This window comes from Salvia splendens, chromosome 4, assembly GCF_004379255.2.
Source record: "Salvia splendens isolate huo1 chromosome 4, SspV2, whole genome shotgun sequence".
Lineage (NCBI taxonomy): Eukaryota > Viridiplantae > Streptophyta > Magnoliopsida > Lamiales > Lamiaceae > Salvia > Salvia splendens.
The window spans coordinates 4,932,523-4,947,841 of NC_056035.1; the positions used below are offsets into that span (position 1 = coordinate 4,932,523).

Sequence of the window (15,319 nt, forward strand, 5' to 3'; positions counted from 1 at the left end):
GACAAGAGACGGGATGGGGACGAGACGGAGCCCCGCAACACTGTCTTGATGCGGTCTCGTCTCTCCGAGACGAGATAGAGCCCGCAACGAGACTCGTTGAAAAAGGGTGCATCCAAAACTGAAAAAGTTAAAATCGTGTATTTTTTTAATAAATAAAACTGATAGGTATGTCGGTATGTGTTACAGTAACGGTGATATCAGGAAAAATGATATTTGGTCATAATATTAAGCTATAATAGTAATATATTATTAATTAATAAAACAATACTAATAGACTGGTATTGAAAGCTAGATAAAGGATTAGTAAAGAAGAAAAAAAGTATCTTTGAAATATTAGAGAGATGGCAGATGATAATATGTGGTTAAATAGCACTAATTTTATTTTAATAATATTATCTAGTTCTTGGATTAAAAAGGTGGATGCCGTATCGCAATATTAAATTCATGTTCTGAAATAGTATTATATTGCTCGACAATTAAGTTTTAATCATTTTTAGATTTTTTGTTACTTTAATACGGAATAATATATAATTTGTGTGAGAAGTGGGGCCTGCATGGGAATGGGCCAACTATCTATATGTGTCATTTTCGTTGGTAAATGTGTCAAGTTTTTTAGTAGTAAGATTTTACAAACTTGATGCGTGGGCCCATCAGCTGTGAGGTATCTAACTATCTAAGAGAATAAATTTGGCAATAAATAAGCTCCGCATATATAAATTCCAATATGAAATACTCTACTTATAATTCTTTTATTATAAATTAATGAGTTACAGTTAGAATTTGAGTCACTCAGAAAATATAAATATCACTCACTTTTACTAAAAAAATCTCGAATTATAAATATTCGATAAGTTGTTTTAAAATTTAGAAGGCCGAAACGTAAACACATGGTATTTGATAAAATAAATGGTTTATGGTGTGATTAAATACTTTTCATAGATATTTTAAATAAAATAGATATACTTTAAGATTTAAAATGGTGCTGATTCTATACATATGTAAAGTTACTTTAAAATGTATAAGCGGGTTCATTTTAATGCGTTATTCCAATTAAAGGTTGATATAATTACAAATTAACAAAAATAAATAGTCTTAATTCTTAAGGATTTCAATCTTTTGTAAAATATGGTTACATACTACTCCCTCCATCCCAACTAAGTTTGAGCCGTATTCTTTTTTTAGAATGTCTCAACTAAGTTGAATCATTTCATTTTTTGATAAAAAAAATAAAACATTCAATCACTCTTGCTTTATTACATCACCTACTCTACTATCTCTTTATATTTCCTACTTATTCCTCTTTTCTACTTTTAATATAATTTCTTAATTTTCGTGTCCAAAAATTTTGTACTCCCTCCGTCCCATGTTATTCGCATTTTTCATTTTAGGCCGTAAATTTGGGATTGATTTTTTAGTATAATTAAATTAGAATTTTAAGTGTAATGAGGCATAACTTAATAAAAGAGCTCTTAACTTAATCTAATATATTAATTAAATATATTAATTCTAACTTAAACTATAAATAATGTACATAGTTTGAGACGAGCTGAAAAGCAATAGTGCAATACACGGTACGGATAGAGTATTAACTTAGTTGGGACACTTTCCAAACTTTTTTGATAATATAATACTACAACATGTAAGCAAAGCAATAATCAATTTTATCAATTTAATATTTACAGAATTCAACTATATTTAGTGGGTGGATTTCGGTTCCTGTCTCCCATCTTGACGTATTCATGTACATCACATAGTATATAAAAAAGAGTACAAATGAAACAAGACAATCTCGATCAGGTCGAAGGCATTAGTTATTCACAGTTTCCTTGTTTGGAAAATCCAAAATACCTCCTTCCTTCAAAGTTTGTCCCAATTTATTATTTTGGTCCGTCCCTGAAAGTTTATCTCATTTCACTTTTTACTATTTTTTGTAGTGGACCTCATATTCCACTAACTCATTCATACTCACATTTTATTATAAAGCTAATATATAAAAGTTGAACCCGCATTCCACTAATTTTTTCATTACACTTCTTAAAACCCGTGCCGGATCAAAGTGAGACAATATTTGAGGAACGGAGGTAGTATATTATTTAGAATAATAGGTTATTAGTTTCTATAATTTATTAATCCAGATAATTAGAACTCGAATTTCATGATTTTGCCATTTATTATTTTTATAATATGTGATATATGCAGTAAATTCCTTACCATATTTTAACATGTATACTATTAATATAAATTAATTTCATATCGATAAACGAAGACAAATACGTCACAAAAGTAAATATTTAGAAAAAAAAGGATGATCATACTTATCAGTTATCAGATACAGTAGTAAAAAGAGACTTGAATGCGTTTGACTGTATAACAACGACATATATGAATAGCAAGGTCAACAGCTACAATAATAGTCCTTCATCACTAATTCACAATTATTTCTATTTAGGTTCTTGTTAGTATTTGTATTTTTGATAAAATATTTACAGAAATAAGAATATTTATTTAATAAAATTTGAAAGTCGCAAGGCAGCGATGAACATTACTATTATTTATTTCAATTAGACGAGTGAAAATACATTTAAAATAATTCAAGTAATAATATTGAATCAAAATTAAAAGTCCGAACTCAGGGATGGGACCAAGAATCTAGTAATCAACCTCAGTATCTAAGATCTATTAAACGTCCAATCAATGAGACCAATTACGTGGGCCCAACTAGGCCCATATTTTACATGATGGGTTGAGCCCATTTATTCGGCAATAAATTGGCACACCCTTTAAAAATACACTAATAGACTGGATTAAAATAAAATTATTGCAAGAACAATTGTATTAGCACATAAAATAACTGCATTTGAAGTTAAAATTAGCTGCACTTGGAAAAAAATAAAATTGTTGCCTCTAAAATTCAAACCCAAATCTGCATTCATCCATCTCCAAAAACTGAAAACATGCATTTTCATCTGCAGTATTTCTCCATACTTTGAACTTGGGAGGTTACCTCAAATCTTCATATGTTACATTATGTGCATGACTTGTATAAGAGCTTCCTTCTTGAGGAGCAACGGGCAATAAAATTAAAAATTCTTTCATGGAGATGCTAATCTTGAAACTATCCATCTCCATTCTCTTATAATACCTCCTAGTGGAGTGTAATAGATTCGCAGATCCTACCATTTAGGTCTCACCAGAGTCGATCACAGACGAAGATGGTGATGATACCGATTTCCCTTTGACATCAAATGAAGTCCCCACATCCTTCATTTTCTCCCCATTTGAAGTTCTTAGCCGCTGGAGCTGGTTTTGCAGAAACTGTACAAAGAGTTAGAGAAAGAGAGATGCTTCTGTTAGTGAGCCCTTAAGCTAGTCTGGAAGCAATTTTAAAAGCTTCAGATGTGTATAACAAAATTGTGATGCAACTAGAGCAGTCAAATGAAAGTACCTCAATCTGGTGCTCGATTAGCTTCCTTTGCAAATCAAGTTGAGACTCTGATGAACTCCCATCTCTAAATCCCGAGTTGAAATTTGGGAACTGATTTAAGGTTGTTTCGGAAAACTGTTCAGTCAGTTCACTAGCAGCACCCTCTCTACCATCTCTTGCCATTATTGAATGTTGAAATACTTGCGAAGGTGAGGCCAATCCAGGTGATCTGTATGTTTATATGCTGCCTTATTAGTATCTCCTCTCTCAGTTGAAAAAGAACAAAAAACGATGTTTTCAAAATTTTTAACAAGAACTATGCGAATAGAAAACTACATTAACACAGTGAAATAAGTTGCTAAGGAAAATAAGTGAATAGTGAATGGTAGCAAGGCCAATACCGCATTAGAGCATTTGGAGAAGGGTAAACAAAAGATTTTTCATATAAGGAGGACGCAGCGGCTGCTGCTTGGAGTCTAATCTGATGTTGACTGACATTATCATTTGCCACACCATCACCACTTGATCCTTGTGTAGAAGTACCAGCCGTACCAGTTCCTGTCCCAAAACAGTGTTAACTAAATGAACTATGGAACATGTATGTCAATAAGATTCTCAATGCATAGCAGAGAAGCCACAATATGAAGTTAAGTTCCACATTACAGAGTATCAACGCAGCACATCTTGGTACGGAAAAAACCTTACCAAAGACTGAAAAGTACAAGTGCTCCAAGGAAATTTAAGCTCAATAACACTAACATGCCTCTAGCAACAAGTGTTCGAGAATTGATATCACTGACAGAACACCATACCTTGCTGCAGGCTATTTATCATTGTTGAACTCATAGATGTCCCGTGCTCAGGTGGTATAACAAGAGCCCTGCATGTAGGGCATGTGTTTTGTCTTTCCAACCATGATCTGAGGCAGTTCACATGGAAAAGATGTCCACATACAAGTTTTTTGGCTGCAGTCATCTCCTCTCGACATATAATGCAGGTTGCGTCATTTCTGCGTGTGTACGAAATTGTAAGAAATTAGAATAAGAGTTACTGGCAGTGATTAAAATATGAATATTGAAAAACCCACATGCCAAAATCAACTTACACACTGAGTTCTTCAGGGCTTGCGTCAGGGAAACGATCATTCATATTCGAAGTGACCCTCCGGTAACGTATATAATCAGCCACACGGATTCTAAAGTTGCGGAATGTCTCGTACAGCTCGCGGATCAAGTGAAGAGGCACACCATAGTTCCTAAAGGACATAAAGGAACAATCACATTTAGACACTCAGTGAGGAGCCGAGATTCATGCACTTTATGTACATGGAATGAGAGCGGGTAGGAGTTATTCAACCAGTTCTGAAGAATCAGATGAGAAGGATTATTGTGTTTTAACCATCTTTTCATGAAAATTATACGTAGCAATACCCAAATCGGAGCAGAATGAAAGAATAATTAAGCCAAACAGGTTGCTTACAAAAAGATGATGAGGAAGAAACACATGCATAGAGTCAAGTGCAGCAAGTCTCGGATAAGCTCCAAGTAAAATGTGCAGACAGCCTTCTTTTCCCATTGTCCTTCCAAAAGCATGTCACTGACATGGAACACATACTTCACGAAGGTTGAGAGGGTTGTTGTAGCCAGTATTATGTATCTGAAAGGAAAAAACGTTTGCAGAACATTTGTAAATTCCCTATTTCAAACAACTTTTATAGATGGAAGTTCAGAAATATGATTAATAATAGAAACCATAAGAATCAAGACTTACTCAAATGAAAAGAACAGTGCGACTGAAGCTTGTCTGGTTTCTAATAAATGATCAACTGAGTCATACAGAAAGATGCCATCAATAAGGAGTAGGAACACCATGAAAGATACAATGCGAACATGAGATAGCTTTGGAACTGTTGGAGTTGTTTCTATGTATTCCACCCTCTTTTGGGCCAACCAATGCAATGATTTAATCAGAAGCAAGGCAGTAACCATTGCAAGAAATGTAACTGAAAAATCTTGTCTAAAAATAGTTATTGCAAACAATATTTCCATGACCTCCCGCCATGACTGCTCATTCAGCCTCTCGACCTCTGCTTCACGGAGCGAACCAAGGAAGATTTTCTTGGTCAATTGCCACAGGATGCACATAAAAACCAATCCCATATTCAGAAGAAGCACTAGACTGATCTTTGAGGTCGACAAGTAAACCATTGCAGGATAAAATTGGCCTCTACTATCAAAGGCATGGTAAATAATAGCCAATGCAGCTACCACACTGAACCCAGCATAAGTTTGCAGCTTCATCATTTCAGTTAGACTCTATTCATCAAAAATGCCAAATCAATAGCCAAAATCTGCCAGAAAGAAACGCAGGTTAGTTTGATTGATAGGAAGTTTCCACTGACCGTTTGTTAAGTTGCATATTAAGCAGATTCTCAAGCCTAAGTCTACAATGTCTTGAAAATGTAGAATCATATAATGTATTGTTTTGTCCTTTAAAATTCTCTCAATAACCACCAATAGGAAGAAAACAATTATCAGACATATACCATTCCTTAAGACAATAGTACTACCAAACCTCATTATTCCTGAAGCATGTTTCATTCCCACTTGTAATGCCAAGCATTTTCTACACAATATAATGAATATGCAACGCAATTTTAAAATGTTGGATGGAATCAATGTCAAAATGAAATCAATACAAGATTTCTTTAGGCGAATAATTCTAGAAATACGTAAAATGTTGGATAACTCCATAATATTTGTAGTTAGAATCATACCAAGTCAATAGGAGCCTAGTTTTTTTACCTTTACAGGTAAAAGTCTGCAATTCCAATTTCCTAACTGGAGTCAAGAAATGAGGGGAGAATCAATTAGCAAAAGCGATAAGAACATACAACGAAAATCGCATCAAACACTAAACGGCAAAACTCATTACCGACGAATTTACCAAAGTTGTACGGACAAATTCTTGGCAGAAACTAAAGTGAAAATATTGGGGGAGGAATTAGCATGGAGAACATGAAATCAAAAGGCACTCACTTTGAAGAAGAGATCCCAAAAAACTTGGCCGATTTACAGAAATTGATCTATTGTGTATTGCTAAAATTTACATGAAATTTAAAGCTGAACGATCATTTGACAGGTTTCGCGGGGTTGGGTGACAATTGAGGTGAGGTGTTACACGTGACGTGTCACTTATGTATTGGTTAAAAAATCAACCTGCCATGTCAGCAGATGCAGCTTCAAATCTTGGAGACTGGAACAAGAGGTGTTGGCCCAATGGGCCCTGCCTATTAACAACAATGGGTCCATTTACGTTAACTAAATGCTAAGTACATACTTTTATTCTTTTTAGAAATGCATACTTATAATGTTGGTTACAGTTCACAAATCAAATTTTTTAGATTAACAATCCAGAACTAATTGCTTGTTAATTCAAATTTATAATGTTGGTTAGGTCATATTAATCATCCATTATTGATGCAAGGTTGGATAAATATCATCTACTAAAATTTATCGAATTTTTCGTGTATCTCTTTTTAAATTAAATTAAATGGATATTATAAAATTCCTATTTATTTTCGGGGGGACACGGTGATTGCTTATTTTTATTCAAATATATGGATAATGTTATGTTAAGTGAGAATATTTATGTATCCGACTTCCGACCTCATTATTGTTTTTAAATATATATCCTTGTTTAAATGAAAAATACTTGATCATATCCAATATTATATCCCTAAAATTATCTAACACCAAATATATTAATAAATATATTATATACATTAAATTATTTCTTTACAAAAAAATACCACATATATTGGTGTGGCACAATATTAATAAGTTTGTCTATCGACCACATTTTGTTTTTTATATTAATCAAACATAAATAATGGTAGATCATGTATATATTTTATTGAAAATATGTGGCTAAAATAAGACAATAATTGAACTATCTTTTGCCGGGGAGGAAGTTGCGGAGTAATTGCAAACAATATCAAATAAGAATAACATATATACTCGTAGTAGTAATATATACACGTGCTTAAGTAGTCGCATCAAACAATAGTAGTATAATCTAAGTCAGCATAGCATATGGTAATAACATCAACCTTTTTTTTTATTATTATTATAAACCGAGTTGAATATATATTCTCTAACTACTATGAATGATTGCACCTTGTAAGCTTTGTTTTATTAGTTTGTGTATGGCATGTTGATTATTAAAATTCAACTCGGTTTATGATATAAAAAAGGTAGATTTTATTAGTACCTAAGACAAGCAGATTAGTTACTAATCATCTGTTTCTGAATTATGATTGCATAGATATATAGACGGATAATTTGTTAGATAAGATTAAATTAATCGGTGGAACAGCATATTCCTAATCTAAAATATAATGGATTGATTCGTGTCAATCCTTTTCAGTTTTCACCCTATAAATACACAACGTCTAATCAACTTTCTTCTCCACTCTAAAAAGCTTTGTTAGTTACTCCATTTGTCAGCACTCAGTTAATTTTTCTGGTTTAGAGAGATAAACACTAGGTTTCTAGAGAGAGATGGAGCTCGATTTGACACCGAAGGTTGCGAAGGAGATCTACGGCGGAGATGGCGGCGCGTACTACGCGTGGTCCCCTATCGAGCTGCCGATGCTCCGCGAAGGCAACATCGGCGCCGGAAAGCTCTCTCTTGTGAAGAACGGATTCGCTCTGCCTCGCTACTCCGATTCTGCTAAGGTTGCTTATGTTCTTCAAGGTATGTTTCGCGATCCTCTCTCTTTGATCGATGATGCGATTGACTTTTGTAAAGCGGATTTGTCTTCTACGCTTTTCAATTTTGGCTTTGATCACGCTGTATTTAACTATTTATACGTTTTTGTATTTACTAGAGTAGAAATATTCTGAATTTTCACATTAATCGTAATGATTGTATATAAGTGTTGCTCAATTCTGTAGATATTGATATTGGAAACGATACGATGAATGTAGGAAGGTTGTTTGCGAGAATTTCATGCTATGTTTTATGACTATGTATAATGCTATAACTGCTGGAAAATCGTGTTGTGACTATTTGATTTCAAAATTTGTGTGAAGGTGGTGGAGTGTGGATAACGTTTTGAATTTTGATGATTTATGATTGTATGAGTTTTTTTTTTCAGTTCGTTTTCTGTTGTAAATGCTGATACAGTGATACGCACACAACAGAGGATAAATTCGTGTTAATTGCTTTGAAAATTCAATCGCATTTTGATGATAATTATTACAACTCTGTTGTTGTTGTGGCAATTATTTGATTGTTCAAAGGTAGTGGAGTTGCTGGCATCATTCTCCCAGAGAAAGAAGAGAAGGTACTCGCAATCAAGAAGGGAGACGCCATTGCCCTTCCATTTGGCGTGGTAACATGGTGGTACAACAAGGAGGACTCTGATCTAGTTGTCCTTTTCCTCGGAGACACCTCAAAGGCCCACAAATCCGGCTCCTTCACCGACTTTTTCCTCACCGGCACCAACGGAATCTTCACTGGATTCTCAACCGAGTTTGTGGGAAGGGCGTGGGACTTGGACGAGAGTGTTGTCAAAACCCTCGTCGGGAGCCAAAAGGGCAACGGCATTGTCAAGCTCGACCCGAGCCTGAAGATGCCAGAGCCCAAGAAGGAGCACTACAACGGCATGGTACTGAACTGCGAGGAAGCTCCACTTGACGTGGACATCAAGAATGGTGGGAAAGTGGTGGTCCTCAACACCAAGAACCTGCCTTTGGTGGGCGAGGTGGGGCTCGGTGCTGATCTCGTGAGGCTGGACGGTAAAGCCATGTGCTCCCCGGGCTTCTCCTGTGACTCTGCCCTGCAGGTGACCTACATTGTTAGGGGAAGTGGCCGAGTGCAGGTTGTTGGAGTCGACGGCAAGCGCGTCTTGGAAACGACCATCAAGGCCGGAGATCTCTTCATTGTTCCGAGGTTCTTTGTTGTCTCCAAAATTGCTAATGATGAGGGCATGGACTGGTTCTCCATTATCACAACTCCCAAGTGAGTAACATTGCCATTTTTATGGTATGTATATTTGAGTTTCTTGAATTGAATGTTTATGAATTTTTGTGTGTTTTGCAGTCCTATATTCACACATTTGGCCGGAAGGACTTCGGTGTGGAAGGCGCTGTCGCCGGAAGTGCTGCAGGCATCTTTCAACGTGCCACCACAAGTTGAGGAGAAGTTCACCTCCAAGAGGAAGGCTGAGGAGATTTTCTTCCCACCACCAAATTAATCAACGCTTCTTTCCTTTCTCTGTTTCTATGTTCTTTTTTTATGGATTTGAATCATTTTAGTTCTTTTTCCGTTCATTTTAGGATTTGATATATTCTGCATATTGGTTATATTTTGAGTTTTTTTTTTTTGCAATAAAGTGTTTTTTCCTAAGCTTTTCCTAACTGATTCAATTATTAAACATTCAAGTTCTTCGTCGGAACCGGACATGAGATCCCTCTCTTCCAATGCAAAATATGCTACTTGAATTTATCAAGCACATTTAAAAAGTCTTTATTTACAACTATCCCAATATGAGTACAAGAATTAAAAAATATTGCTTCATCGAATTAAGTAGGCAAAAATTAAAAAGAGTTCACTTTTGCCAAAAGAAGAAATAAAACTTAATTGGGAAATATTAGAAGAGTTGACTTTGGCAGAAGAAGTAATACTAGCACTTAATTATGAGCACATAGACTTGGTTGAAGAGTAATTGTAACATATACATGAAGTTCATCGCACTATGTATGAGATAGTAGTTAACTAGAATACAGTAACATGGTTATCAATCGATTATGCTCTACAATTTGGTTCAAGCAATACATGAGTAATAACATGACGAGATACAGGGGGTTGGAGGGCAACTCAAGTTGAGCCACTCAATGAAAAATCTTAAAATACAGGACAATGAGGATTGCCAGTATAAGTGCAAAAATTATAGAGCCAACGATCCACTTATTCCTGCTCAGCCTTCTTGACATGGATGTCAATACCTTTTTACTTCTGTCAATCGCGCTGTCGACCTCGTAAAGCTGCAAATACCGACCAAGTCAGCGATAACTAAGTTTTTGCCCCAGAGATGATTGGCAAAGCATTAGATCAGCTTTGATGTACAGAGTAACAAAAGGAGGGTGACATGCCTTGTTGTGCGAATGTAAGAGTGTCTCACGTTGCAGTTGCAAATCTTCAAGGATAGATACCCCGATATCTTCTGTTTCCAGTGCAGTCCTCCGAGTCTCCCTTAATCGGTCTGTCGACTGGTCCAGCCTCTCAGTAGACAGTGCCAACCTACCCCTTTGATTTGCAGAAGCCTGTTTGATAGTCATTTAATGAAATCGATAGGACAAATGGCATGCATAACATCCAGACAGGATGACTTGGATATGAAGTGTTGGTGCCAGAAACAAAATATCGATGAGTACAACAAATTTTAAACACAAATATACCACTATCTTCTGATATTCCATACAGTCAAGAAGAAATGTAGATAAATTGGGATGAAAATATGAGCAGGCGAACATAATGTGGGCATACCTCGTGCATTCCAGCCATTCCAGGCTCTAACAACTCATCTTTTCCAGGCTGATTTGAATTAGGCATAGTCAATTTCTTCACTTCTCTTTTCAACTTATTCAAATCAGATTTATATTCCCTAAGCTTAGCAAGTAAAGTAGCTTTCGCACTTGGCTGCAAACTTCTTGCCTCAAGATCCATCTTCCGAATCTGGTAAATAGACCATATTAAAAGCATTCACTGAAGATTTTAGATCAGCAAAATCTTGAGCAAGTAATGAATGAAACATGAGGTTACCAAAACATCAGCATCCTCAAGTCCTGCTTGTAATTCAGAAATTTCCTGTTTCTTTTTCTCTGCAGACCATCATAACACAATAATCAGTTCACTGCAAAACATTTACTAATTAATAATGTTATATGCTGAATGAGAAATGAGTTGACTCATATGTTGAGACTGCATTTCCCAGTATATATATTGGAAAAACAAACTAATATTTGGCAGCCAATATTGATGGTTTGGCATGCCACCATGAGTATTTTGTGGTGCAACTCAAACAAAGCTGCTGAAAGAAAGAAAAACTTTCTTTATCTTAGATTCTAAGGAATTACTACTATATTAGAGATGTTAAAGATAAACAAGCACAGTGGATGATGCAATCCTAAGAGAGTTCTACTTCTCTACTAATCACATCTAGATAAATTACAAAAAGAACAGGATTCACTAAAAGGGCCATTTTTTTTGCAAACTTTAATAACAGATGAGATACAAAATTTTCAGATATGTAATGTGCTTTCAATTTATGCAAAGGAAGGGCATCTCTAAGAATCAGGTGCAATTGACCGAACACATTTCAGAGAATGAGATCTCAAACTATAATTGTCTCTAATCTCAGATTGAATGCTTCACTGAGAACTACAAAGAGTACCATGAAAACATTTCAGATGCAATTGACCGAACACATTCCAGAGAATGAGATCTCAAACTAATCCATAATTTTCTCTAAAGTCAGATTGAATACTTCACTGAGAACTAGTAAGAGTACAATGAAAACATTTCTGTCAGAGAACGGCATGAAAGATGCATGGATAAGAAAGAAAAGCCACCAAACCAGAGAGAAGCTCACCATTAATTGTTTTAAATTATTAGACGAGATAAAAGGCTACTGTTCCAGGACCAGGGCTTCCTATTTTTATCCTCATAAAATCATACACCTAGTAACCAATTTAGCTAATTTCCTTTCCCAACAGAATAGACACAGAAAAGCTAAATCCCTAAACACAAATAGAGAACTAAACTCGGAGACACGGTTTTCTTTGTCTTCTCACCTACATAACAGCACCCGCAACATTAATAGATCAGGCCAGTTAATCGAAAGATACCCGCAATATGGGAACAATTTCTACCTTAAACTACTTTCTGATTAGAGGAAGACCCAGTGATTTATACAAACCAACTAAACCGCAATTTCACAAACATCACAAAACCAAACATGAATAGAAAAGCTAAATATGATAGCCCTGAACACTACAAAAAGAATATCTAAAATAAAGGCCACGTACAGAACTGTATGGAATCAGATCAAGAAATTATCCACCAATTGATTCCCTAAAATCCAATTTGGGTTATAAACTATACCTCCATCTAGAAGAGCAGCGGCAGAATTGCATTTTCGCGACAAGTTTGCAGAGAGCTCGCAGTACTGCCTTTCATATCCTTCATACACCTGGCTCATTTTACCACTGCTAAATTGAAAGCATAAGATCGCAACCCACAGAATTAGCAAAGGGAAGTTAACAAAGACAACTCAGGCGCTTAAGATTCGTTTTGTCTACAAATAAAATAGATTGGAAAATAACCCGATCGAAATGCTCATGTATACACATGAAACTGTATGAGTACCTATTTGTGCTAGTTTGTGAAGATGAATTCGGCGAGTTGACTCAGATCAAACGTCAGAGACAGAGTTCAATGGTTTAATTGGGTTAGAAGGAAAGTTCTATATTGACGCACACAACTTTGAGAAATCTCAATTTGCTCCCATTTATCATCATATTCACCGGACAAACTTGTAAATGAAACGTGTTTTAATGTACCATTTGAGAAATATTAGTATTGTGTAGTCCACATTATTAGTGATCTGTAATTAGTTAAAAAAATTTATATTTAGAATTGATCTGATTTTAAAGGATAATAAAAAATAATAAAATTAGTCTAATTTTTTTTAGGATAGATAGAGTAATTTATTGATGGCTAATAGTCGAAATTGAACTCAATTCATCTCTTTACCGCCAACTTATACATATATATAGAAAAATATTAATGTGTAGTCAATTTCCAACTTTTATAGCGAAAAATACATGAACTTTTATTATAAAGTCATTTTTTTCACGATCAAGTATTATAACAAGATTAAAATGTATGTTGCAAGTCTAGTGACAAATTCAAATAACGTGGAGATGACATGCCAAATAATGGTAAAATGATAAGTCAATAGATTAAAACAATATCATTTTAATGATTTATTAAGTGAAATTTTAATGCAACTTTTTGATGAAATAATGTCATTCATTTTGTTTGATTAAACATTCTGATATACTACCTCAGATCAAAACGTCATCATTTTGGATATTTTGGCATACCATATTAAATTCAGAAATGAAGAAATTCGATTTCGTGAGAAATTGACTTCACGCCAAAAGTTGGTATATTTTTTTCACCATATTTAAAAATGGTGGTAAAAACTTGAATTGAACAGTGTATTTTTTAATTATTTGCCATTTATTAATTTATACTCCCTCTGTTCCATAAAGATTGTCTTACTTTGACCGGGCACGAGTTTTAAGAAATGTAATGAAAAGTGGGTTAAAAAAGTTAGTGGAATGTGAGTCATACTTTTATATATTAGTTTTATAATAAAATGTGAGTAGGAATAAGCTAGTGGAATATGAGGTCCAACATAAAAAATGGTAAAAGGTGAAATGAGACAAATTTTGTGGGACGGAAGAAGTAATTTATACTCCAATTTTTATAGCTCCAAAGTTTTGCAACAGTGTAAACAGTTTTATACTAACATAATACTCCCTCCCTCCGTTTCTTGTTAACAATTGCATTTATTTTCAGCACGAAGATTAATTGCAGATAATACAATAAGAGAAAGAAATATACGTAATAGACAAAATATATTACATTTTGCCGATAATAAAAATGATGATATTATGTTGGAATGTTTTAAAAAGAAATACAACTAAATTAAGACAGAACAGAGGGGAGGGAGTTAGGAAATCACAAAAAAGTAATATGCAAATGCAATCGATTAACGTGACAATGACTAAGAACTGAACAATAATCAAATGATAGTATTGTTAGAATTTCAGATTATGTACAATATAAGCAGTCTACTAGAAGACAGAGACTCCGAATATAAGACACTGAGCTTCCGGTGCATAATGAGAGCACAAGTAAGCGTAAGGCCATCCGCAATGGGCGGACGATGGCACGCCCGATGGCGCGCATCGTCCGCGCCATCGATCGTCCGCGCCCATTGCGGATACGGACGATAGGTCGCGGACGATCGTCGCGGCCGATACTAAGGGCGCGGAGGATGGCGCGCCCGATGCCTATCGTCCGCGCCATCGTCCGCCCCATTGTGGCGTACACGGACGATGGCTGCGGACGATAGGCATCGGGCGCGCCATCGTCCTCCCCATTGTGGCGTACACGGACGATAGGTCGCGGACGATGGCACGCGGTTTGGTTGTTTTATAAATAGAGTTCATTCGTTTTACATTTCATTTCACAATTTCACTTTCGAAACTTACATTTACATAATTACTACGAAATGGCTTCAAGTCCAAATAGTCCTATGTTTAGTGGAGATGCGCGTTGGCCGGGTACAGAACCCGGCCAATATCGTTCGTTCGACACCAACGCCCAATACGATCCCGATTTCAGTACGGACTCGTATGGGTTGTCGGACATGGAGCCGTCTCCAACCCGACCAGTCGCCCCCTCCCGACGTGACGCCGCAGCGGCCGATCCCGACCCCGCCGCGACCGCTTCCGCCCCAGCCAAAAAGAAGCGGAACCGGCAGCGGGCGCAGAAGTTGCCGCCTCCCGGTGATTGCGATGAGTACGCCCCCGGTCGTACAAACTACACCGACGAGGAAACTCTCATTTTGGCCCGGTGTTGGGTAGATATATCGGAAGATCCGATATTCGCGAACAACCAGAGGCAGTTCGCGTACTGGGAGCGCATCGCCGACCTCTACAATGCGGCCAAGCCGCCGAACGCGTACAAGCGCAAGCGTGAGCAACTCCGCAAGCACTGGGATCAAGTGAAGAAGCAAGTGAACTTGTACGC

The 15,319-nt window shown here is 36.1% G+C and overlaps 3 protein-coding genes across 9 annotated transcripts; 1 reads left to right on the top strand and 2 right to left on the bottom strand.

Moving 5' to 3' along the window:
• Positions 1-2,879: 2,879 nt before the first annotated feature.
• LOC121801543 (ERAD-associated E3 ubiquitin-protein ligase HRD1B-like) lies at positions 2,880-6,581 on the bottom strand. 6 transcript variants are annotated; one of them, XM_042201049.1, is made up of 9 exons: positions 6,463-6,581; positions 6,201-6,264; positions 5,195-5,774; positions 4,904-5,080; positions 4,530-4,679; positions 4,237-4,433; positions 3,826-3,982; positions 3,446-3,653; positions 2,880-3,315 (listed from the first exon to the last, which is right to left on the bottom strand). In XM_042201049.1, the coding sequence occupies exons 3-9, from the start codon at positions 5,725-5,727 to the stop codon at positions 3,181-3,183; spliced, it is 1,557 nt and encodes a 518-aa protein (XP_042056983.1). In that variant the 5' UTR covers positions 5,728-5,774; positions 6,201-6,264; positions 6,463-6,581; the 3' UTR covers positions 2,880-3,180. The 6 variants fall into 6 exon arrangements, with proteins under 6 accessions (XP_042056983.1, XP_042056985.1, XP_042056986.1 ...); XM_042201051.1 differs by having other exon boundaries at positions 6,229-6,264; positions 6,463-6,512; XM_042201052.1 differs by having other exon boundaries at positions 6,229-6,264; positions 6,359-6,491.
• A 1,295-nt stretch (positions 6,582-7,876) lies between these two features.
• LOC121801431 (glutelin type-B 2-like) lies at positions 7,877-9,838 on the top strand. The gene is made up of 3 exons (XM_042200914.1): positions 7,877-8,182; positions 8,731-9,451; positions 9,533-9,838. Exons 1-3 carry the CDS (start codon positions 7,987-7,989, stop codon positions 9,684-9,686), a joined length of 1,071 nt encoding a protein of 356 aa, XP_042056848.1. The 5' UTR covers positions 7,877-7,986; the 3' UTR covers positions 9,687-9,838.
• A 288-nt stretch (positions 9,839-10,126) lies between these two features.
• Positions 10,127-13,005, bottom strand: LOC121801454 (vesicle transport v-SNARE 12-like). 2 transcript variants are annotated; one of them, XM_042200947.1, is made up of 6 exons: positions 12,860-13,005; positions 12,596-12,699; positions 11,255-11,313; positions 10,979-11,167; positions 10,585-10,755; positions 10,127-10,476 (listed from the first exon to the last, which is right to left on the bottom strand). In XM_042200947.1, the coding sequence occupies exons 2-6, from the start codon at positions 12,690-12,692 to the stop codon at positions 10,324-10,326; spliced, it is 669 nt and encodes a 222-aa protein (XP_042056881.1). In that variant the 5' UTR covers positions 12,693-12,699; positions 12,860-13,005; the 3' UTR covers positions 10,127-10,323. The 2 variants fall into 2 exon arrangements, with proteins under 2 accessions (XP_042056881.1, XP_042056882.1); XM_042200948.1 differs by having other exon boundaries at positions 12,596-12,702; positions 12,860-12,966.
• Between the last annotated feature and the right edge of the window lie 2,314 nt (positions 13,006-15,319).

What these genes read in the sequence shown, in the direction of transcription:
- LOC121801431 (XM_042200914.1), top strand. Translation starts at nt 7,987, where the DNA reads ATGGAGCTCGATTTGACACCGAAGGTTGCGAAGGAGATCTACGGCGGA. An exon ending in GGTTGCTTATGTTCTTCAAG is followed by an intron (nt 8,183 to 8,730) that starts GTATGTTTCGCG and finishes GATTGTTCAAAG; the next exon opens with GTAGTGGAGTTGCTGGCATC. An exon ending in TCCATTATCACAACTCCCAA is followed by an intron (nt 9,452 to 9,532) that starts GTGAGTAACATT and finishes TGTGTTTTGCAG; the next exon opens with TCCTATATTCACACATTTGG.
- LOC121801454 (XM_042200947.1), bottom strand. Translation starts at nt 12,692, where the DNA reads ATGAGCCAGGTGTATGAAGGATATGAAAGGCAGTACTGCGAGCTCTCT. An exon ending in CGCTGCTCTTCTAGATGGAG is followed by an intron (nt 11,314 to 12,595) that starts GTATAGTTTATA and finishes GATGGTCTGCAG; the next exon opens with AGAAAAAGAAACAGGAAATT. An exon ending in TCTTACATTCGCACAACAAG is followed by an intron (nt 10,477 to 10,584) that starts GCATGTCACCCT and finishes CGGTATTTGCAG; the next exon opens with CTTTACGAGGTCGACAGCGC.
- LOC121801543 (XM_042201049.1), bottom strand. Translation starts at nt 5,727, where the DNA reads ATGATGAAGCTGCAAACTTATGCTGGGTTCAGTGTGGTAGCTGCATTG. An exon ending in GATAAATAGCCTGCAGCAAG is followed by an intron (nt 3,983 to 4,236) that starts GTATGGTGTTCT and finishes GTTTTGGGACAG; the next exon opens with GAACTGGTACGGCTGGTACT. An exon ending in TCTCCAAATGCTCTAATGCG is followed by an intron (nt 3,654 to 3,825) that starts GTATTGGCCTTG and finishes ATAAACATACAG; the next exon opens with ATCACCTGGATTGGCCTCAC.